The sequence below is a fragment of the Scleropages formosus genome, chromosome 19, assembly GCF_900964775.1.
Source record: "Scleropages formosus chromosome 19, fSclFor1.1, whole genome shotgun sequence".
In the NCBI taxonomy this organism is placed as follows: domain Eukaryota; kingdom Metazoa; phylum Chordata; class Actinopteri; order Osteoglossiformes; family Osteoglossidae; genus Scleropages; species Scleropages formosus.
In genome coordinates this window covers 16,223,598-16,245,708 of record NC_041824.1, presented here as the reverse complement: position 1 = coordinate 16,245,708, position 22,111 = coordinate 16,223,598, and the positions used below count along the sequence as shown (strand labels likewise).

Sequence of the window (22,111 nt, the reverse complement as noted above, 5' to 3'; positions counted from 1 at the left end):
AAGCAACACAAGTGTATATCAACAAGGTCAAGACTGATGTTCACAGCAACAGCTTACCACCATTTTCAGCCTCACATCTACACTGTAAGCCATCAATGGGGGGGGGGACTGGTCAGACTCTTGTAAAAACAGTGTAAGATGAGGGGGATGATTAGAGAGAAGGTAAGTTTTAAAGTCTCCACTTTGACAAACAATTATGGGGCTTGTCAAAGACAGTAGGCAAGAAAACGAGAAAAAAATTAAACGCCAAAAATTAAACGCCCAAAATTAAAGTCATCAGCATCACTGACCGAAAAAAAAGCCCCCTTCGGCAATCACCCCTCTGCACAAGCTGTTTGTATCAGGAAAGGCGCGTGTTGCCATGGAGGACTCCACCCACGGGCTACGTCTGGTCCTGTTCTGTGGTGAGCACAGAAAACTCACATCGTCAAGTCTGGCAGCGAGCTCAGACTGGTCCATGCTCTAGCTAGCTGCATGTCAACACACCAACATGGAGACCCAGGCTTAAGGTGGCACTTTAAGTGAGCGGTCTCCTGCCTGGCGCTGTAAACCAGTGATAACATTCCAAAAGTTGTCCAATAACATTGTATGTAATATCATCAGCAGAAAAACCACCAAGATACAAAGGGCAAGAGTCAAAACAAAAACAGCCGTAGCAAATCGGGCATCGGACTGGATGAGACAGAAGCCAATGAGGTCACAGAGTATGTCCAAGAACACATGGTAGTTCGTCTCCTTCTATCTTGCTTGCGTGTGCTGGCGGCACAGACCTTCAGTGCTCACGGTATGTCTTTACTCAGGTAAAGTGCTCAGAAGAAATAGACATAACAAGGCCTTGTACAGGCCCCACAACAGGGAATGTGTAATGGTGAATGACTTTCTGGGCACTTATGAGCAGCTGCTAAGCTGACAATTAACACAAGACAGGAAACAGCAACAAAAGTAACACCATACTTCAATTACACAGACATGGAACAGGGTCTTCTGCTGATGGGGCATGACTCCTCATCAATCAAATTTCTGACAGACTGAGGTCAAGCATGGAGAACAATGACTACTCACTGGTAAAGGAGGAGAAGAAGAAAAAAAACTGATTTCAGTCTTTCATTTTTAATAGCTTATGTGACTACCTCCCCCTGCTGCTGCATACCTGTATGTGCACAAAAACAAACCTAAACCACAGTGGTTGAGGAAGGAAGTTTTGTTGTCAGAAATTATAGCTAAATAAAGCACAGCCTGATCAGTCTCAATGAAGAGGCTTTAGGTCTCAACATGCAGGCCTCTGAAGAGGCATGTGTACAGGAGATGGGGGGGGGGGGGGGGGGGGACTGGGGAACTTGGAACCCTTCCTGGAACTCTTCACAGCCACACCACAGAGCAAAAAGTACAGAGCAACAAAGTGGTCAAATAGTGGACAGTTACATAGTGTATTTAGAAAGAAAGGGAGATGAAACTCAAGACATCTGAATACAGCCCTACTCCATGTGGTGCAAATGAAGAACTGACAACATATACAGTATTACTGTAAGTCAAAGGTCATGACCCAGGGTTAACCACACATGAATAAAGAAGCAGTCTGATTGGTCTGTGTGACTGGTCTGAATTTCACTGGGGTGTGGAGGCAGATGGAACATGGTGTAAACAATCAGCTGGGTTCACATGGAGAAGATGAAGGATGCAGTGCTGCCAAGGACTTAAAACACTCTGATGAGGACTTATGATGTGGGGGTGCAGTGTGCAAAAAAGAAGGGAAGGGCTTTTAACTCTGAACTGTTAAACACTTGCCTTATTTCTCGACACACTCCCAGAACAGTCAGGTTGGCCCAAATCACAGAGGGGAGAGCAACTGAAAAACACCCATTGCAGTACTGCTTATAATCCCCTTATGCAAGCTCAGCCCCACAACTAGGCTAGAGACAGGCAGCGCCAGGCGGGCTCTGTCAGCATTGAGACCACCCCCCCCCAGCACTTTACAGGTTCCCTCTCACCACTGGAATAAACAGTGATACAGTCAGGGGCACCTCTGCTGTTTATTTTAAATGGGGGGAGGGAAGGAACAGAAAAGCTCAGGCCAGGCTTTTTACATAGGACTTAGTATGTTTTGTTCTTGAAGGAGTAGCAGGAGGCTTTGGAGGTGCGTTTATGGCATCCAAACGTGGTTTTAGTCAGACGGAGGGGTTAAGCCCACCTGGCTTGACTTTGAAGTCGGATTCTGAGAGGGGGTGGGATTCCACCGAACGTTCTAGAGCCGCACAGTATGTTTGACCATTTTATGGCCTGCCGTTTCAAGTTGGAAATTCTCAACCCCCCACCTTTTGGCCGATGCATAACACCGTGATGTGTGCAAGGCCTTGCTTTCCAGCCCCTATGCTTCTTCCCGTTGTGGTCTCCAAATCCCCATTCCCTCAGTACTAACCAGTTCTATAAGGAACACTTAAGCTGAGACATGGCAGCTTTCACAAAGTCCTTGACATGAACCAAGACAGCCGGGAGAGACCACCACAATGGCTCAGATTTTGCCTAATCTGGCTGGGTTGCCTGCACAATAGACCACAAGTGTAAAGTAGCAACTCAGATGTAGCCCTACTTTGCACTAACAGCACTCATTCAGGCCCCAGTTATATGGGGAAGATGAAAGTAATACACAAGACTGGTACCTCACCTTAGCAGCACGACGACGGTCAGGGCAGTCTGGGTGCTGGCACACCATATTCTTTTCTTCCTGAGTGGACTTCTCATCTGCAATGACAGTAAGAGGAAGGAATAATCAGACACCTACAGTAAATGCTCTTTAAGCCAAGTGGCAGATCATCTGAACAGCAGCTACAGACAATTAACCCTCATCGTCTGAACAGCAAAAATCTGAGATACAAATTCATGATGTGCAAGAGGCAACTGTTCACACTGAAAATATTTAATTTTTAAATTTGTTTTTGAAGATCTAGAAGTTTCCAGATCCAGTGTGGTTAAGAAATGTACAATATAGTGTTTTTTTTTTTTTTTGATAAACAACATGATGACATGCTGAGGTTCACGCCGGCCTCAAGGGGCACCAAAGTGCAGTGTATTCGAAAGAAAGTGAGAGCACGAGGGGAAGGCAAGAAGAGGGAACAGGCTTGCCGAGCATCAGACAGGGAACTCCCAATGCATGAGCAAAACAGAACATGCAACGTTAGCAATAACAGTGAATGCGACACAGACATGACGACGACCACGGCTTCCTGCAACAGTCAGCACTGACAATCTATGCTACAGACACAACAAAACCACTAAAGGAAGTTCCTTTATCATCACACTGGAGGGAAGAGGGGGACTATATGAGACAAAGCAGGAATAACAGAACAAAAAGAGACGGCATGTTAAAAGGGAAAAAAAAAGAGGCCCAAAGGGGAAGGGGTGGTTCCAATGAATTTCAAAAAAGACTGAGTGAGTGGGTGTGTAGGTCAAAACAGGCAGAAAAGGAGGTTTGAGAAGAATGGGATGGGGGGGGGGGGGAATATAGAAAACTAACTCAGATTTCACATTTAAAAAAAAAAAAAAAAAAAAAAAAAAAAAAAAAAAAAATGCTCTGAAACATTTAGCCAGTCAATAGCATGTGAGGGTGTCAAACAGTTGCAGAACTATGTGAGAATTTTGAACTCAGTGGCAACACTGTCCAGCGTACAATTTCCCCAAAGACCTCACATTCCCTTCCGGGAAAAGACATTTACAGCGAAACAGCCATCTTCAAAATGACACCTTCTCGCCACCTGACTGATGCGTCATGGTGTTAAATACAGAATTAGCACCTAGTGCCTTGTATGCCAGAAGCAGCGGCAATTTAGTGGAATCCTGGGAGCTCTATCTGCACATTAATGAAGAAAACAGGGACAGCTTAGCCACGAGTCTTAAGGTTTCCAAACACTTCAGGACTGCTGGACAACTGGGATTTTTCTGAGACTCCCAGAATGGATTTTTGGAGACCAGATCCCACCCCCACCCCTGCTTCATCCTCTCTCAGTTTGGTGTCAAGACCTTGCTGCCATGTCCTCACAAATGGACGTAAAGCTTGAACACTTTCCCTCCACAGGGAGCGTGTGCCATGCAATTGCGCGAAGGCGCAGCTCAACAAGCACACACTGTATATCAAATTAGGTGTTGCTGGGAATTTCCTCTCGGCGCACGCAGCAATAACGTTGCTGCTTAAAAACACACTCCTGCGGGGTGTCAAAAGATGGTAGCCAAGCCAATTCATCTGCAAAAGTGCCCCACAGTGCTGTGATCCTGGCGATCTCTGACCTTGCACCCTTGCCCTCCCCCCCATACACCAGGAAGGGGGGTGGTGGCAGCGTGCCGCACACATCTGGAGCTGGTGAGTCCTAATTACAGGGCTGTGCCTGCATTGCCCCCGAGAGTCTGCCGCACCCTACTCCGCCCCTGCTTGCGGGGTCCCCCAGTGCCACCTCTGCTGCTGTGCATGCTGGGAACAGGCCAAGATGCACTCCTGCTCCTCACTGTGCCTATTAAAAACACAACTCTAGCTGAGACTGTGGAAGCGAAAGCATGTCGTTTCTGAAAAATCCTCCAGGCACTTCCTATTCTTGTGTGTCACCAGCCACAAGCACATATTTGAGGAAGGCTCATCTGCTGAAAGCAAAACCAGAAGAAATCTCTCACAGGTGTCACAACCACTTGGGTTTTCCTATAAATTTCCAATGAACTGAAATCTATAATTTCAGTGCTAAGAATTACCCAGGATGTTAAGCAATCTATATAATCATTCTCAATGTACCTATGTCCAATTGTCCAAAAACCCAGTTTTCAAAAAAAGTAATTGTGTATTCGCAAATTGATAAATTACAGGAAAAGTTTAAACTACAGCACTGAGTAAAAAAGTATGGTGTATTCATTTTTGTCAGCTATAAGAAAGTCCATTCTGCAGATCAACAAAAAACACATCAACTGATATGAGCAGTAATATCACTTAAGGTAAACCACTGGCCTATAAAGACACGCACATTAAGTGTCACCCAGAAAGCATCTTCTCAATGTAATGCATAAATTGTACTTTTGCTGAGATGTACGTCGCTTTGGACAAAAGCGTCTGCTAAACAAATAAATATAAATGTAAAGCATACAGTAAGATTCTCCTCCCCAAAAGTAGTGTCCACACTTTCTTTATGGAGGAAATGCAAAGAAAATGGCTCAGTAGCAAATATAAGATGTTCCCAGATGGGTACACTAGGCCTTCATATTTGAGCATCTCTGACAGCCTGATTTGGAGGGTTGGATAACTCACTCTGGGTCTCGTGGATGTTATTCTTTAGGAGAGCAGGGAACCAGGAGTTAACTAACAAAGATCTGACTGTGTATGTTGTGATGTGAGGTGAGGCGAGCGGTAATGACATGGGCACTGTGGTGTTGGGTGAATCCAGCAGCCTGACTCAGCTCCATCATCCCCCCTGTCTCTGCCAGCACCCCCTTGCTCACTAAAACATAGGCAGGAATTCCTGAGCTCAGCATTGCTGATTAAGCCAAAAACACAAACACACCCAGAAAGGGGAGAGGAGGGTAACAGCACACGATACTGGACAATGGGTTTTTACTGAGCACAGAATACACACTTGCTTATGCTATAACAAGCAACATGGCTGTGCATAAAACAGCATGTATAATATTTACTTCTGTCTTAAAACATAAAAACACAGACAACACTTCTCCATAAAGCCATTATCTCCTGGGCCAGCAGTAGATAAGGCATTCATAGAGCACAGTTGCAGGGAAGGCACTGTTTCTATGCAGGCATCCATAGTAGGTTCCATGCAGTCTGTTCTGATCAGGCTGCCTCTCTGCCCCACCATCCATAAACCAGGGTCCCTCCCTGCTCCTTGAACTCACGTTGTCTTTTAGTACTAGTCATTGACCATCTTTCCACACAAACATAAGATGGAGATATTCTTTCAGAGTAAATGTTTGGGCCTGTGCTCGATCTGGAACCACTGAGACTCTGAGGAGGCTGGTGGTGTTTGACCAGCACCACATATGAATGCTATAAGCCCCCACTCACTCCCACCACCCATCTTGGTACAACATCACCACACTGCTCAGGCTGTGAGAATGTTATCTAACGGCAGACATCTCCACAAGGAGAGAACACAGACAGCAATATGGGTGAAAGATGCCCGATTCATCTAGTTCACCTATCTGCTCAATCGAACAGTAGTCCTTACAGACAGGGCACCTCAAGGTTTTGGTTTTGTGTTCTGCAAGTAGCGCAGACATTGTACATGTGTGTTTGGACATCTTTTACCTTGATCTTCTTTGTAAATGCAGAATGAATACGAGTTTTGCTGGGCAAATAGCTGAGTATCTGCCTTATTCCAGCAGCTGACCAGCTTGACACCATGTGCTCGATAGCAGCAGGCACAAAACAAAGGCATCCTTTTGATACTTTCTGCGTAATCATCCATGATACAGCTTCTCAGTCTCGTGTTTTCAAAGCTATGCTGTCAAGTAGGCTAACAAGGCAGCCTCATTAAGCCTCCGGTAAAGAATGAAATATTCCAGAAAGCAAGGAACCTGCCGTAGAACTCTAAATTCATTAAAACCCACTGCAGCACATCTTAACCAAATGGGGGCCTCTCTCTTGATAAATTAGTTTGACTTAAGGGTGCCCTTTTTCCCCAAAGCCAAGCCCCATGGCACTGTGTTCTCCCCTAAAGTGATAGACTGGTCCTCTCTTTACCACACTGAGCTCACTAGTCTAAGGAATGGCAGTGGACCACACAATCAGAGAGAGCACTGGAAGAACAGACAGAAGTAGTATCATTTACATCTATTAATTTAGCCGACGCTTTTCTCCAAAGCAACTTACAATGATAAGATACTTATACAATTGTATAACTTTCTATAAAGCTGGGACATTTTTGCTAGAGCAAAAGGTACTACAGTCAGAGGTGAGAATCAACCTTTGTGTAAGAAGGCAGTAGCTCAAAAATTACCCATCTGTATAAGTGAGTAAGTCATTGTACGTACCTTAACGGTGTAAGTCATTTTGGAGGAAAGCACCAGCTAAATAAATGTAAAAGATCCAGAGCAGAAATAAGCTATAAAATCAGTGGAGTAGTGAGATGAAATATTTCACCTCCCCGACATAAAGCATCATCTGTTCCCCTTCCCTAACAGCACAGGGGGGCAAATGGCCCTGAAGTCTGGATGTACCAAGAGATTCAGATAGCGTGAACAGGAAGAGATTGTGCTGAAAAGTACTTCAATATAATTTCAAGACGTTTATTGCTGAAATTAAGAACATAAATAGCATAACAGGATCACACATAGCAAAAAAATCCAGTATATCAGTATACGAAAATTGTTACAGTTTGGACCTTTGGAGCAATACAGGGAATTTTTTTGCCCATTACAAAAATTGTAATATTTTTTTAAATATTACAGCTACCAGTCTCTGAGCACTATTTTCAGCGCATCAGAAGATACTGTATTTTGAACTACTGCAAACCTCAACTGTTATTCTAATTACAATATGATTAAATCCTTTGTAGACACAAACTATGATGCACCTCTGCCACAGACATTTTAAATTATAGGCAAGAGTCTTCTGGAGAGGCGCCTGAAAACAGAGCACGGCCCAGGCTGCCACGTTATTGGAAGAGACATTACTTCTCAGCACACCAGCCACCAAACAATCCTTTGAGTCCTTTCACGCACTCATGACCTTCAACCTCTGGGTCTCACGTGTCCAAGTCTTTTCTCAAGGGGTTTCACGACTGCAGCTTTGGAGAAAACAATTAGCAACTCAATTACAAAATGAGCCTGTCTACCTTTCCGGAGCACCTCTGATGAACCCTCCCAAGAGCTTCTCCTTCGTAGCCAATCCCTCCCTCAATTTCTCAACCTTCCAGGACAAAGAACCCAAACAACGTTAGCCCCAGCATCACCATCTTACAACCCAATCAACTTCCACTGTGTCCACCTCCTTGTCTAGCTGAATTCCATCATTCACAGTTCCCAACCTATAGCTTTTCTCCTACCATATTACAGATTTAATTCTAGTGAAGTGCTGTGAACTTGCCACTTTTCAAGCACAAGGCAAAGAGGTAAGAATGAGTGGAGCCGCTTCAGAAAATGTCCAGCTTATTGTTTCAAACTAAGACAGCAGATATATATTTAGGGAAAAATGTGTCATAATTAAACGGAAAGACAAAAGACCCACGATCAACCTTACCGCACAGATCACAGATGACATCCAGGGAGGAGGCCCAGGAATATCGCTCAGCCCCAAACTCAGACAGCGAAGAAGAGAACGTCTCCAGATCGTAGGCCCCCCGTTTCTTCCAGTACAGGAACATTGCTGCACCCCGTCCCTGTTCTACATGAGGTGCGTCACCCTCTCCCTAATTAAAGAACTTTCCACATGCCAATCTCAGGACTTGCATATCACTCTGCTTGCAACTGAACATCTTCAGACCAGTTTATGGCCCCTCTGCTTCTCGCTCCCTCTAACCTACAAAACAGCTTGACCCCGTTATGGAAGCCTTACTTAAATTCAACTGTCTGAATCCTGAAGCATTCCAAAAAGCTCTGCAGTGCACCACCTGTCACAAGAAAACTGGCCCTCAAACTGCTATGAGAGCTATACAACCGATTCTTCCAGACTTCATCAAGTAAATGGTCACCCCAGGCATTTCTTATGTCTAGAAAGACTGGTTTGATGGAGGAAAAGACAGGTTCCTCAGCTCAGATCCAATCCCACCTTCTCTGTAACAGTAAGCTAGTTTCAGCATTGCAGATACTACCGGGTCCCCTTCCTCTCTGTCCTTTGAGAGAGAGAGGCAAGCTCCTCTCCTGTACAGTTCTGTAACAGCAGTGCTATGGTATATAATATTTAAGTCCAAGTCCATTAGTTCAGTGAAAAAAAAACTGAAAAAAAAAAGTTTAGGAAATTAATCTTTATGGTGAGCTGCTCAGTATCATAACTGCTGTGAAATCTTCAGGCAGAAGGTGCTGGACGACTTTTTGGGTAGGGGGGGTGTTCAACCCACGCCTTCAGACAAGTACTTTATTCATGGGGATGCAAGTTGCATGCTGGGAAGGGCAACTTGGGCCAATGGCTTTGGAACAGGGCAACACAAAGCCGGCTTTTTAACCACCTCCTACAGAGGCAGCAAAATTTCTATAAGTTCTGCAAAAATTGTAGCAGCCTGACATTTTTGTGCATGATTTGCTGCCTCGCTTTTTAATGTATGGGGAATAATTCCTTTGCTTCTGAATGCACTGTCTCTCCCACATGCCCAGATGAGGCTATTTCAGTAAGTCAACATGTACATGCACAGCTACAGCATAAAATGTCTGCGATTCTAAACCACAATGAGTACCAGGGGAGATAGAGGTGATGAGCGATCATTTGCACCTCCCCTGTTAAAAACTCAGAAAAGGTAAAAACTAGAAAGACTGGCCAAATAGGGTGGTAAGCTGACCCAACTTGGGCCCACACCGTTTCCATAACGTTGCAGTACTATTGCCCTACAGCAACGGAAAAGCTTAGAAAATGTTTCGAGCAGTATGGGAGCACCGAGTTTGAACAGGAGAAGAAGGCGGAGAGGCAGAGTTACAGAGCGACCCAGATGTCTAATTTTGGGAAGCAAAATTAGAGGGTAGGATGGGAGCCGCTTAGCTGTCCAGAGCAGGGCTTTGGAGACATGTGGTAGTGATCTGAGACATATTTGAGCACAAGGCTTCCTTTTAATGAAGAATCCTGCTTGCACAGCCTGAGAGCCCAGACTGTAGATGTAGAAAAGCGGAGACTGAGACAGGAACAATTCCCCATTTCCCACATCTGTTCATGGCTGTGCAGGCTGTGTTGTGTTTTGAGTCTGTGCATGTGTGTAAGCACACGCATGTTCTCTACTTTCAAGCCAGCTTATCCCTGTGAAGTCTGTACGCAACATGCTGTTCCTAATGTTGAGCTCCAAACCCTTAGTTTTCATAGTGGCAGTTGACCGTATCAAAGAACTGGCTTGACATCCCAGCAATCTCACAGCTAAAATAGGGCAGTGCCTATTCCCATCCTTCAGAGACCATGAAACCAAGCATTCTACCAGCTAGTATGTGACTATGGCATCCTACCACCATTCCCTTAGAGTAACAGCCTCCCACTAGTGTTTACCACAGCTATGCCCAAATTTAGTGTAAAGTACCAATGAACACTTATAAACAAGCTTACTCGTTGTGTCACTTATTTCTGCTTCCCAGTGAAGGAAGGATCTGAAGAGATCTTTGATGGCCCTTCATGCTCAATCCCATTGTCACACTGTGTGAGAGTGATATTGAGCATGAAGGGAAGAGAAGGGAGCAAAAGCACCTATTGCTCAATCCCTGCACAGGTGGGTGAAATTTGTGAAAAGGAAAGGTTGTATTTAGGCATACATAGATGGAACTGACTGCACAGACTATTTTCTACCCTTCTGCCCCGATTGGCCACAGGAAACTAACATTCGTTTTCAATGCCATATGCTATAGGGCTTCAATCTGCAATAAGTGGCCAACAGCGGCCAGTAAGAAGACCACAGTAAAAGACTGGATAGCACAACTTATGCATCACCCACCAGTGAGGCTGAACACAGCAGCCAGAGCATTATTTGTTTTGCAGCCATTTCCAGCTACCTTATACTTGGTAGCACCTGGTATAACTTTTTGTGAGAATTAATATATATATATATATATATATATATATATATATATATATAAAAACAAAAACAGGTGTATATACAATAATACTGACTGCACAATAAAAAATTTAAGACAGGGTGCACATCCGGCAAGAGGCTTCAAACCAAAGTACTTCTATCAATTACCATGGCATAGAAATAGAAACCATCACTCAAAAGTTCTGTTTTATCCATTAAAGTCAGTGGTAAGTGCCACCTGGGTCCCAAAACAGGGTGTTTGTAGAAGACAGGGGCCCTGCAATGCCTTTAAACATTTTGGGATGGATAGGAAAAGCACACAAAACAGCAACTTGGTCTGGGGGGGGGGTCCATATTGTATTTCAATAGAAACTAAGCAGTCTCTCAGGCCCAGCACTGTCAAAGGTCACCATGGTTAGGCTTTGTCTTCTTCTTCTGGATCAGCAAACATTGGGCAGTGTTATGGCGTAGGTGTAGGGGGTAGAAGGTACACTCCCTCACCCCTCTGCACAGCCAACAAATGTGTCCCAGGCCCCTCCAAACATAGCGGAAGGACCTGGGACACATTTGTGATCTTACAAACAAACATAAAGCCTTTGAGTCTAACAAATTCAAAGAGAGGGGAAAAACAGAAGAGATGAGCTATTCACCAATCAGAAAATGGACAATTTGCCAGTTGTAAAGAAAGGGAGTTTGTTGTCTAAGAATTAAGACAGTAAAAACTTTTGTTCTGTTGGAAATCCCAATTCTGAGTAGTACTATGGCACAGCAAGAACTACTGGTGCCTCAACTCCTGGTTTACACATTCAGATGCTGTTTAGAATCTAGCTCTACCTATGTAGATATTGCATATAACTAGTGCTGCAAGTTACCCTGGACAAAGACTTCGCTTAAATAATAAAAACTGTATATCACATGAGGCTGCTACATGAATAAACAAGTGTAATGTGTGGCTTTGAAACTCTTGGGGGTGCAGGTGTTTGAAATGAACAAAAGGTGCCTATTCTCACCATACAGCACTAAACTGGCTGAAATAGCAGGTGTTTGCAGAACCAAGTAAAAGCAGTGTGCACCGAGCTACCATGTACTGGAAAGCAGCTCCAGATTGCACCTCAGAGGGAGACAAGAACGTGGAGACATCGAGTGCCACGGACAAACACCACTGCTCAGACATGCATTTAAAGCGGTCAATCTCCCAAACCTCCAGCTGGAAAATTAAGTGGTGCCGGGCTCCCGGGCTTAGTGCACGTGTTGATCTGAAGAAGCTGTTAATTGAAACCCTGCTGTCGAAATTGCAGAGTGGAGCTCTCTTTCTCTGAAAGGGCAACAACAGCTTCTGCTTTCCACCCACAACGCGGCACAGAAATTAATGTTCACATCCTCAAAAGAGATAGTTATTGTCATAAAATTGTACAGTGGATTTAAAAACTCGTCAACAGGCAATTTGGGGGGTGGGGGGTTTGGCTAAAGGAAGGCCTCTTTTTTGGGGCAAACAGAACCTCCTCGAGACTCGCTAAACGAAAGATGGAAGCGATCCACTTCAGAGTAAATGGCGCATTTTAATTATACTCTATTTCAAAGGAAAAGCAGTTCTCTTTGACCCTGAATGTTCTGCTAAGAGAAGATGGATGAGGTCTTCGATGTAATCACCACTATATGCTGGACATGTTCTCTCCTTGCTGGGTTCATACACAGTTGCCAAAGCCACTGTCAGTAAGGGAATGCATATTTAAAATGCTCACACACAGCCTGGCAGAAAAACCGCCACCTTTCTCAAGGATCCAGCAGCAGGCTCGCATGCGGAGGTCTTTCCATCACAGCCGACAGGTAACGAAGATATTTAATTCAGAAGTCTGTTTTCAGTGGAAAACAGTACATCTTGCACTTCATGCTCACACATCAACCAACCAGGCTATAGCTGTGAAAATCAACACCGTTAAACACAGAAATTGACATTTAAACATTAATGGAGGAAGCACCAGACTTGAGACAAAAGAGGCTATGTTAATCATACTGACAGTACATTATAAAAGACCCTCATATGTATTGCAGGATTTTTTAAAGAAAAGAGGAAGGTACAGATGGATGAACAAGAGATGTGATAAGGAAATGGAGGTGTTGGGGGGTAGTGAGTCTGGACAGTTAGGGAAAGAGCCTACAGCTGTTTGCATATGTATTTCAGGCAATGACTTCATCTCTGGATGTGAAACAGCTGGAGATCATCAGTTCAGATTTTCCACACAGCAGAGGTTAGACATGGTAGACAGTTCAGTAGTTTAACAGGCTGTAGCCCATTCTCAGATTTATGCCACATAGCAGTCGTTCCAAAACCACTCATTTCCATGTATAATTCATCATTACTTTGACGATTTACACGTGGTTCACACAACAACGGGTACTAAAGTAACAAGGAAAAATTTTAGGAATGGAAGAGGATGTGTGGAGGCTGCTGTCTGTCAGCCTTTGTCGAAATACATAGGCCACAACTGGCGTATGCCAACTATAAATGCAAATACTACTGATGAACAGTTCAGACATGATGAAATTTAAGCAACTTCTATTAGGCAAACTACCCAAAAGCCACACAAATAATCTGGTTTCTTAAATATATCTGCTTTATTAATGTATATACCTAATATTTATTTCAGGCCATGGACACAGCTGAACATTCACAATACAGAAGACTGAATAAGCAAAACCTTCACCCTACTGGGGTTTTGACCTCAGACTTCTAACATTTTACAAAGTGGTGGCCTCTAGGACCTTGTGTGTGTGTCATGATGCAATTGCCAGAACCCCCACCACCGCCCCAACAGTTACTGGGCATCAGCACACCCATTCACATGGCCCAGCAACAGTACGGTCCAATAACTTGCTCTGTGTAGGTGAAAGGTCAGCTTGAATGAAGCTGGGTCAACCCAGGCCCACAACCCTTGATGGAGAGCTGCTATGCCTCCAATCAGCGCTGTCCCATCATAAAGTCAACACCATGCTGTCAGTGCTTGCCTCATGCTGAACGGAACCTCAAACCAGGAACACCCAATAGCGACTGTTTGAAACTATGGAAGTGGGAGACAGTTGCCCGTACATTGAACTGTTTCGGTAGTATTTCCGTAGTATTTTGAAGCAAGGCTCTTAAATCTTAACTGAACTACAGTTCAACAGGTGTCTTCAGACAAAATAATACTAATGAGACAAAAAGAGAAAAAAAAGACTTTCCCAAAACAGTAACTCCTTTAAGTCTTTCCGTGAGACAGTAAAAGAATCTTGTCATCAAAAGTCCACAACACCAGGTGCTTCTCAACTCATGTACTTGTACACAAAGTTCCTCAACATAGGTGAAAGTCAAGATAAGGCTAGAAAACCAAAGCAGCAGAGAAAGCAAAACGGAAGCTCACTTTGACAGCCACCCAAATAAACATACCTGGGATGCTGAGTGCTATTAAAAATATATAGGAAAAGTCAAATGTACCTCAATCAGTGCAGTTTTGTTTAAAGTATGACAAAGGGATGTGATGTCTCACCACGAACAAGACATTACAAGAAATATTAGTAAAATAACCCATAGAACGATGCTGAAACCAGAGAGGAATGCGTGCCAGGACCTTGCAGACAGACTGACATCTGGTCCCAGATTAAACCAATCTGTTTCAGGGAGACTTAAGACCCCAATGAGCCAAGGCAGCTCTAGATGGCTGGATTACAGGGTTCTTAGAGCACAAGTGTAATTCAGATTCCTTCATGTTTGCTGGACCATGTCTGTATCCATGTGATCCATCCACCTAGCTCCTCCTTCAGGCTCCACCCTCCTTGGGCACCACAGTGAGCCTTGGATTTTTCATTTCAATAATCATAACTCAAAAACCCTAACTTCAGACCCTGCATCCTGATCTTTAATATATATTATCAGAGATTGTGTTATGGCTTGATTGTCAGACTCTGTTGCCCATTAATTAACTGCCTGCACCCTCAAGCATACTATCTATGGTGGTGAGGTTCAGCTGACGTCCAAGGAATTTGCCTTCCTTGTGAGATTTTTCAAGAGAAAAATTACATTTAGAAGAAACATGATGGAAATGATTACCAAAACTGATCTGACCAGCAGTCTATTCTGATAAATACATTGGGGGCCAGTAAAGTGGGTTTTTTTTAATACACAGTTCACTTATGTCCACATCCCATTGCTTTGGAAGGCAAACCCTTTTGTTGGTCCTTCGTCCTTGTTCAGGACAGCTGCCTTCCACAATCCCCAGTCTGTATGGGTCAAAAATTTTGAAGTGATCACAGGTGATCTACATGAACATGATTTACCAGCAGAGGACTAGATTCTTCCATCATTATCCAAGTAGCAGCTGCCTGGGGAAATGAGCATCATGTTATTCCCAAAAGAAACCTAGTCAAGCAATGGTGATGTTATAAGGATCTGCTTTGACAGACAGTGACGTAGAGACCACAGTGAAGGCAACACATTTGTGGTCAGCAGGATCACAAGTGAACGCTCACATCTATCCCATTCTTCAGAGCAGAAACAAGTGAGCCATTATTCAACCAAGTCAAGCAAAAAAGGAGTGCAAGTCCTTCATTACTCTTTCTCTAGTTCTGGTACGTTCCGGCCTTTGGGAACCACCGGCTCTCTTTCTGATGCAGGTTACAATTCGGCTAGCGTGAAACAGATTGTAAAAGCAAATAATAAACGTGGATTTTTGCAGGAGGTTTTTTGTTTTTAAGGCAGCCGGGTGTGTGTTGCTCTTGTGCGTCTGTCTCTGTCTAGCCAACCATATTCAGTGATTAGCCTTGAGGTAAATCACCTGAGCAACGCCCAAAACACCAACCCACAGTGAAGAAAGGGAAAAAAAAAAATTGTAAGAAACAAGAGCCAGTTTTGATGTAACCCTGAGGCTCAGAGGTAAAGTCATCGCCGAAACGTTACCTTACTCAGTACTTAAATTACCACAGTGTGTGTCTAGTAAAATCTGACGTCTCCAGGCTGTCTATGCCTTTCTCTTCATTCTTAGTCGGATTCATATAACTATTAAAGCCAAAAATAAGCTTTTTTTTAAGAGATTCATGTCATTGTGTTGTTAATTGTGTTCGCTGCCCTTAGGCAGGAATCTGATCAGTGGAGTCGATCAAGAGGAGGTCGCGCGGACACACTCACCTTAACCGTTTCCTTCTCACTCCGCGATCACAACACACACAGTTTTCACCCACTTGAAGTTGAAAATCACGACAGCGACAAATAAAACTTTACAAGAAGAGTGCCAACAAACCGACACCAAACTCCTGCACCGACCTCTTCGGTGCCGCTTCTAAGCTCCTCTTGTGCGCGTGCTCCCTTAGTTTTATGTCCCCCGCCTCCCAAAAAAAAACTGTATGTATTCTCATCATGTTTGGTTGCGTTCCCCCTCCGTTCAGTCAGTGTCTAATGTGCAGAAATGTGACAAAAGAAAGTGTGGAGGAGCGTTTCGGAAACTCACTGAGCCGCAGCCGCAGACCCAGCCAGCTCTTCGGCGGCGACCGCTGCAGTACCGCGTTCATCGTCCACTTCGGCACCATCTGCCTCGGTTCAGATCCTTCGCTCGCCAGGGACCATCTACGGTACTTTCGGGTCGCTCCAGAGAGGCCTGTCTTTTTCTCTCTCTCTGTGTGCGTGTGCGGAAAACGGACACGGTCCCCGGAGCTCGGAACCGCACGGCACACGGGGTCTCTCCGGCAGCCGCTGCCCGCGCTTAAAACTTAGCTTTTCTCAACTTAGCCTGCAACTGCAAGGCGCCTGATATTAGTAAACCAAACTACGCCTGTAATACTAGTTCGTTTTCTAAAGAATATTCGCGCTGGCTGTTTAGTCTTTTTCGCTTACGTTACATTCCAGTGCTGTAGGGTCCTCCGCCAGCTCCATCATGACGCTTGACTTTAACCTGGCGAAACTCTGCAGCTGTTTTCAGCCTTACACGTCGAGTTTTTCTCTCTCTCTTTGTGTGTGTAGGGCTGTCTGTGCTCTCAATCAACCCCGCTCCCTCACGCGCCCTGCCATTTAAACGCAGCCTCAGCGGTAAACCTGTTGTTGAGACACACGGGCGCGAGCTGCGCGCCGAACCTCCGCCTCACTCACGGCTCCTAGTAGACGCGCTTTTCACACAGGGCGCTTTTAATCAGGCGACTGTCCCTGGTGAGCAATTCCCCAAAGATTCCTCTTCGGGTTTTTGTCTTTTTTTCTCTCTCGTTTTTTTTTTTTTTGTTTTTGCTCAGTCCTCCTCTGTCTGCGATCTCCTCACACAGCCCGTGCGCGTTCCTTCTTCGGAACTGAACTGAATTGTCGCGAGGTCAGTCTCGTGAGCTCCCCCGCGCGCCGCTCACCCGTCAATCACCGGCTCCACTTTCCATTCATTCTCCCAGCTCCCCCTCCGTTTCTTCATCTGGACGCTAGGGGCGCTGTGGCGCAACCGTGGGCGTAACGGATTACCGCGTGCGTCAGCTAATTTAACACGCACCCTGCATCCTTTCCAAATGCCACTGTGTCAGAGACGGGCCATCCAGCGCAAAAAAAAAAAAAAAAAAAACGAATGTTGCTGTTAAAGTTGACATCTTTAATGATATTGTACACAAAACACATTACCTATCAAGGAAAGCCATCATGCTATTAATCCATCTATCGACAAGAGGAGCCGCTTGTCCCGACTGGGGTCGCAGCAAGCTGGAGCCTAACCCAGCAATGCAGGCCGCAAGGCTGAGGGGGAAGGGAACACACCCCAGATGGGACACCAGTCCATCGCAAGGCACTCCAAGTGGGGCTCAAACCCCAGACCCGCCACACAGTAGGCACTAGCTAAACCCTTTATGCCATTAATAACAACCACAAATACAGAAGCCACAATCACAGATATTTAGAAGTACAGCAAGGCAGACTTTACACAATACACACACATTGTCTGAAACTGCTTGTTCCAAGTGGGGTTGTGGCAAGCCAGAGCCTAACCCTGCAACATACTGGGCGCAAGGCTGGAGGGGAGGGGACACACCCATAACAGGACACCAGTTTGCTACAGGGCACCGAAAGCAGGACTCAAACCCCAGACCCACTGGAGAGCAGGACCCAGTCAAACCCACCACACATGGTCGCGGGGAGCTGGAGCCTAACCCAGCAACACTGGGCGTAAGGCTGGAGGGGGGATGCCAGTCCGTCACAATGCACCCCAAGCGGGACTTGAACCCCAGACCCACCAGAGAGCAGGGCCCAGTCCAACCCATTGCGTCACCACACCCCCTCACACAATACAGCATATCCCATATCCATATTTGAATGAAGATAGGAACACACGTCTAATGATGTGTCATTTCATCCACACTGCAGTCACAGGACTTGGGATGGATCAGTCCAGCGCAGCCACTCCGGTCTCCAGAGATTTTCTCAGCAGTGGACTTGTCCAGCTGAGCTCCCAGTGCTGCTTTCTATTTGTCTTCACACTGTTTTTGCACACTCCCGCACCTGCGTCTTGTGTTTACTACTTTGTCAAGCGTATGCTGATGTAGTCTCCTAGAGCTTTTTTCAAGATTCTATCTATCTCTCTCTCTCTCCAAACTGAGAAACAGCAAATTTGAGGAGAATAGGGGTGGTGGAGGAGGGGAAACAGTGTGTGTTGGGGGGATGGTCAACACTTGGATTCTGCAATCCCTGCAAATCTCCACATGTGCACCTGCTTAAACATGCAGCTTTCCAGTCAGTATCCATAGGGGATCGTGACATCACACACTGCTAAGTCCGCTCGTAGCACTTTACCCTGCTTGTGCCTGTGTGTGTGTGTGTGCCTGCACTTGCAATTTAGTGGAAGTGGCGAGGTTTCCTGTCCGGACGAGACACCAGGGTGCACTTTGGTTTACCCTGGAAACGGCAGCAGCCCCACGAGACCGTACAGGAGCGCTGATTATGGTTCTGTTGTAGTGTTGCAGCAGCAGTGAGAGGTTGTGATTTGATGCTGGGTTTACTGCGCTGAGGGTGCTCTCCGTCTGCTCAGGGATCCTCCGTTACACTCGTCGTGGCCGCATACTCCATGTGCACTTCATTTCAGCAGTGTGCACAAAACCACCTTATTTGCTACCTACCTTGCTTCGTGGGGTGAGGTAATTAGTTTTTCCTACAGCTGGAACAAATACCTCCCAAGCTGTGACTATGAATCATTGCCTGCCCCCCCCTTAACTATTTTTAATAAGATTTGATATGATGTTGTTTGAGAGGGTGTCCTGTGATCTAGTTACATAAGCTTGTCTCAGCACCTGACACTAGCATATTTCATGTTTGTGTGTGTGCCAATGTGTCCTTACTAACTACAGCGCAGTGTTACGGTTGTGGCGGTGGCTGGCATGATGCCAGGGGTGGGCGTGGGCATGGGCAGCACTGAGTTGCAGCGCAATCTGACCGCCCGCAGCTGGCAGAGTGGTTAAGAGATAGTAAACAGTTCTTTCATCAACAGATCCTCTATCACAGACAACTGGTGTCCAGACACTGAGGTGAAGGTCTTCTCATCGGTGCCAAGAGCTCAGCAGCAGGCTCTGCCCTCCTGACCTCCACCTTTCTGGCTTTACGTCCTCCAGCGATGACCCTGCGCCGGCTCGGGGCCATTGCTCTGACGATCTGCCAGGAAACAGGGGGCACCACCAGGCAAAGTTTGTAAGCTGTGCGCCTTCACTCGCCGTACGGCACCCCCTGCACTAGTTCCCAGTGTCTGCCTAGAGATTACCGATTGTTTTTCTTTCTACTCCATGTGGCTAACGCTGATCAAAGTCAGAGGTGTACTGTTACCTTCTGTTAAAGAGGAATGGAAAGTCTGTCATATATATATATATATATATATATATATATATATATATATATATATATATATATATATATATATACACACACACACACAGGTAGGAAAGTCTGTCTTATATATATATATATATATATATATATTTTTTTTTTAAACAAAATCATTCCCAGAAACTGTCACCACCTAGTTACTGTATGGTGTGCTGTCTCGCAGGAGTGCTCAGTTAGAGCCTGAAATTCAGTTTGGTTTATTTCTGAAAAAAAAAAACATTGGTTTCCAGGCCCACTTCGGTTCAGATGTCTGCGGGAGCACGTTTCCATATTGCAGAAAAAAATAGGGATCTGTGTTGATTTTGTAATAATTATCTCGGCATAAATGATTAACAGAATGTGAATGGACGTAATCCCACAACGACATGTGTTTTGTTCAAGAGGACGTGTTACGGTTACGGATGAAATATATTATGTGGCAGAGCTAACATTTTCCAGGGCTAAAATGTTGTTTACTTTTTGGATAAATTTCAGGAAATTTCTAATAAAGATTCCAAATAAATACCCAAAGAGGTTCCATTCTTCATTCTGAGCAACCTAAGCCACTACTTTTGGGTTGCAGAAGGAGGACCAGTTCAAGGCATTGCACCGACGGAGGGTGCCTTGTACCTGACCTGGATCCTGGTCAAGATCTCAGGATCACGCTTATCAGGGCTGACAAATCCCTCGCTCCAAGGCCCAGAGATCACAGGCTAAATTCCCTGAGAGCTGTAGCCTCTCTGGTGAAGGCCAGCAGGGTCAATCCCGGCCCAAGGGTGGCTAAAAAATTGGTCCCATCCTGGCAGAAGAGGAAATGAAAGATGCCCTCATACAGTGACCATCTGCAGCACGCTCCTTATGCTCCCCTCCAGCACACCCTCCTCTCCTCAGACCCTTGTCTTCTTCCTTGCTGCACGAGCCTGGCGGTGCAACGGTTTAGTCTACATCTTTGGGTGACTTCATCACGGGACTGAGACGTGTTTACTCCCAGCCTCTCAGCCGTATTTGGGTCGGCGGGATGAGGTCTCCTGCGAGACCTACCTCTCATGTGCTCCGTGCCCACTCTGGAAAACAATGGCCCAAACAATGACGTCCCGCCGACTGGGAGCCTGAGTTTATTCCTGAGCCCCTTGTGGCAGCAAGGCATGTGGTAGATTTAGCAAACAGACGGACCCACACCGGGGATTTACTCGCACAGCCTCTCGATGGTCTAGTAACCGTGAGCGTGCCAAACAACACACGCTCAACCAGGCCGACGTGACCCAGCCGCGGCCGACCCGGAGGGTAAGCGGATGAGTAAGAGTGAACCAAGAGTGTACGAAAAATCCAGACTGCGGCAGACAGAACGCCCCACTCCCCCATCCCCCCAACCAAAAATGTTTTATTGCCATGACCTGCGAAAGAAACTATGCTGTCTTTTGTTCTGCACAATGTGGTCCAGGTGCGTACAAAACAAAGGGAGCCAACGTGCCACCAGACTGCTCCAGCTCTCCACGCTCCGGCAGCTGAGGACCAAAAAAACCACTTTGCTGGCCTTACATAAGAAAGTCAATGCGGAGAAATGCACCTTAATTTACTGTAATAACTGTTTTTATCTCCGTCCCTCGGAACACGGGCCGAGCTGGAGGACGCGCTTTACGCGTTTGGTTTTTTTCTCTTAAGTCTGAAAAGCGTTCTGCACCTCCTGAGAGTAAACACCTTACTTGGAAAAGGAATCTGAGGCAGCAACTTCGAACATTACGTAAAATAACAAATGACAGTCTCAGCCTTTGTGTAATTCCTGAGGTTAACACTTTCAGGATGCGACCGTGAATTTTTGACGATAGCACTGTGGGAGATGCAGCTAATTTGAATTAGTGTTTCGGTTCAGCATCAACACAGTTGAGTTACCATACAAGTGTTTCTTTCTTCCCCCACCCCACCCCAGCATTCCAGGTAAAGGCTGTTAGTCCCACTTCATCACCTCCAGTACCTCATCCTCTGTACCATACCTTGGGCTATAGAATACAGCCTGTACACAACAGCTGATGTTCAAGTGATTCTGCTCCAAGCTACTACATGAAGACTTGCTCTTCTCTAAAAGTAGTGTATAGCCTCGGTGTTCTTTTTTTTAAGATGAGCTACAGATATCCGTGCACCTGGGAGTCATGAATGAAAGTATATACTGAAAATCAGCACAGCAGTTTTTCTTTTGCTTTGCCAGCCCATTCAGGATCATTTCTACAGCACACACATGAATGTGAATTACCCTATAACTCAGCAGGATGTTAACTCAGGAAATTTAGGTTAATTGGCTTGGCCAACAGTAAATAGGGAGCGGCCCCTTCAGGACCTGCGTACCGGTCCCAAGTCACATTCCATAACCGCCAGTGCCATTGTGTCAGCTATGTTCTGAATAATGGGATCCATAATAATGTTGATCTTAACTGTGTTTGATGGCTCTTTTCCGAGTATTGCTAATCTCTGTTCAGACGACTGCCTCCGAAGAATTCCTGAAATTTCAGACAGGGAACAGCATAAGGGGTTGGCATGCTGCTGGAGCAGTCAGGAGGGATGGTGCTATGTATAAAACAACAATCTGACTACAACTAGA

The 22,111-nt window shown here is 45.4% G+C and overlaps 1 protein-coding gene across 6 annotated transcripts in view; it reads right to left on the bottom strand.

The window, feature by feature from the left end:
* Window positions 1–17,060, bottom strand: part of plekhg5b (pleckstrin homology domain containing, family G (with RhoGef domain) member 5b) — a 55,670-nt gene extending 38,610 nt beyond the window's left edge. The window contains exons 1-2 of one of the 6 annotated variants that reach the window (XM_018760392.2): window positions 16,160–17,060; window positions 2,663–2,739 (exon numbers count right to left, since the gene is read on the bottom strand). In XM_018760392.2, the coding sequence (XP_018615908.1) occupies window positions 2,663–2,739; window positions 16,160–16,238 (156 nt within the window). In that variant the 5' untranslated portion in view covers window positions 16,239–17,060. Of the gene's footprint in view, window positions 1–2,662; window positions 2,740–8,221; window positions 8,281–15,840; window positions 15,858–16,159 lie in introns of those variants that run through there. The other 5 variants (XM_018760389.2, XM_018760390.2, XM_029246264.1 and 2 more) reach the window with 5 other exon arrangements.
* Window positions 17,061–22,111: the final 5,051 nt, after the last annotated feature.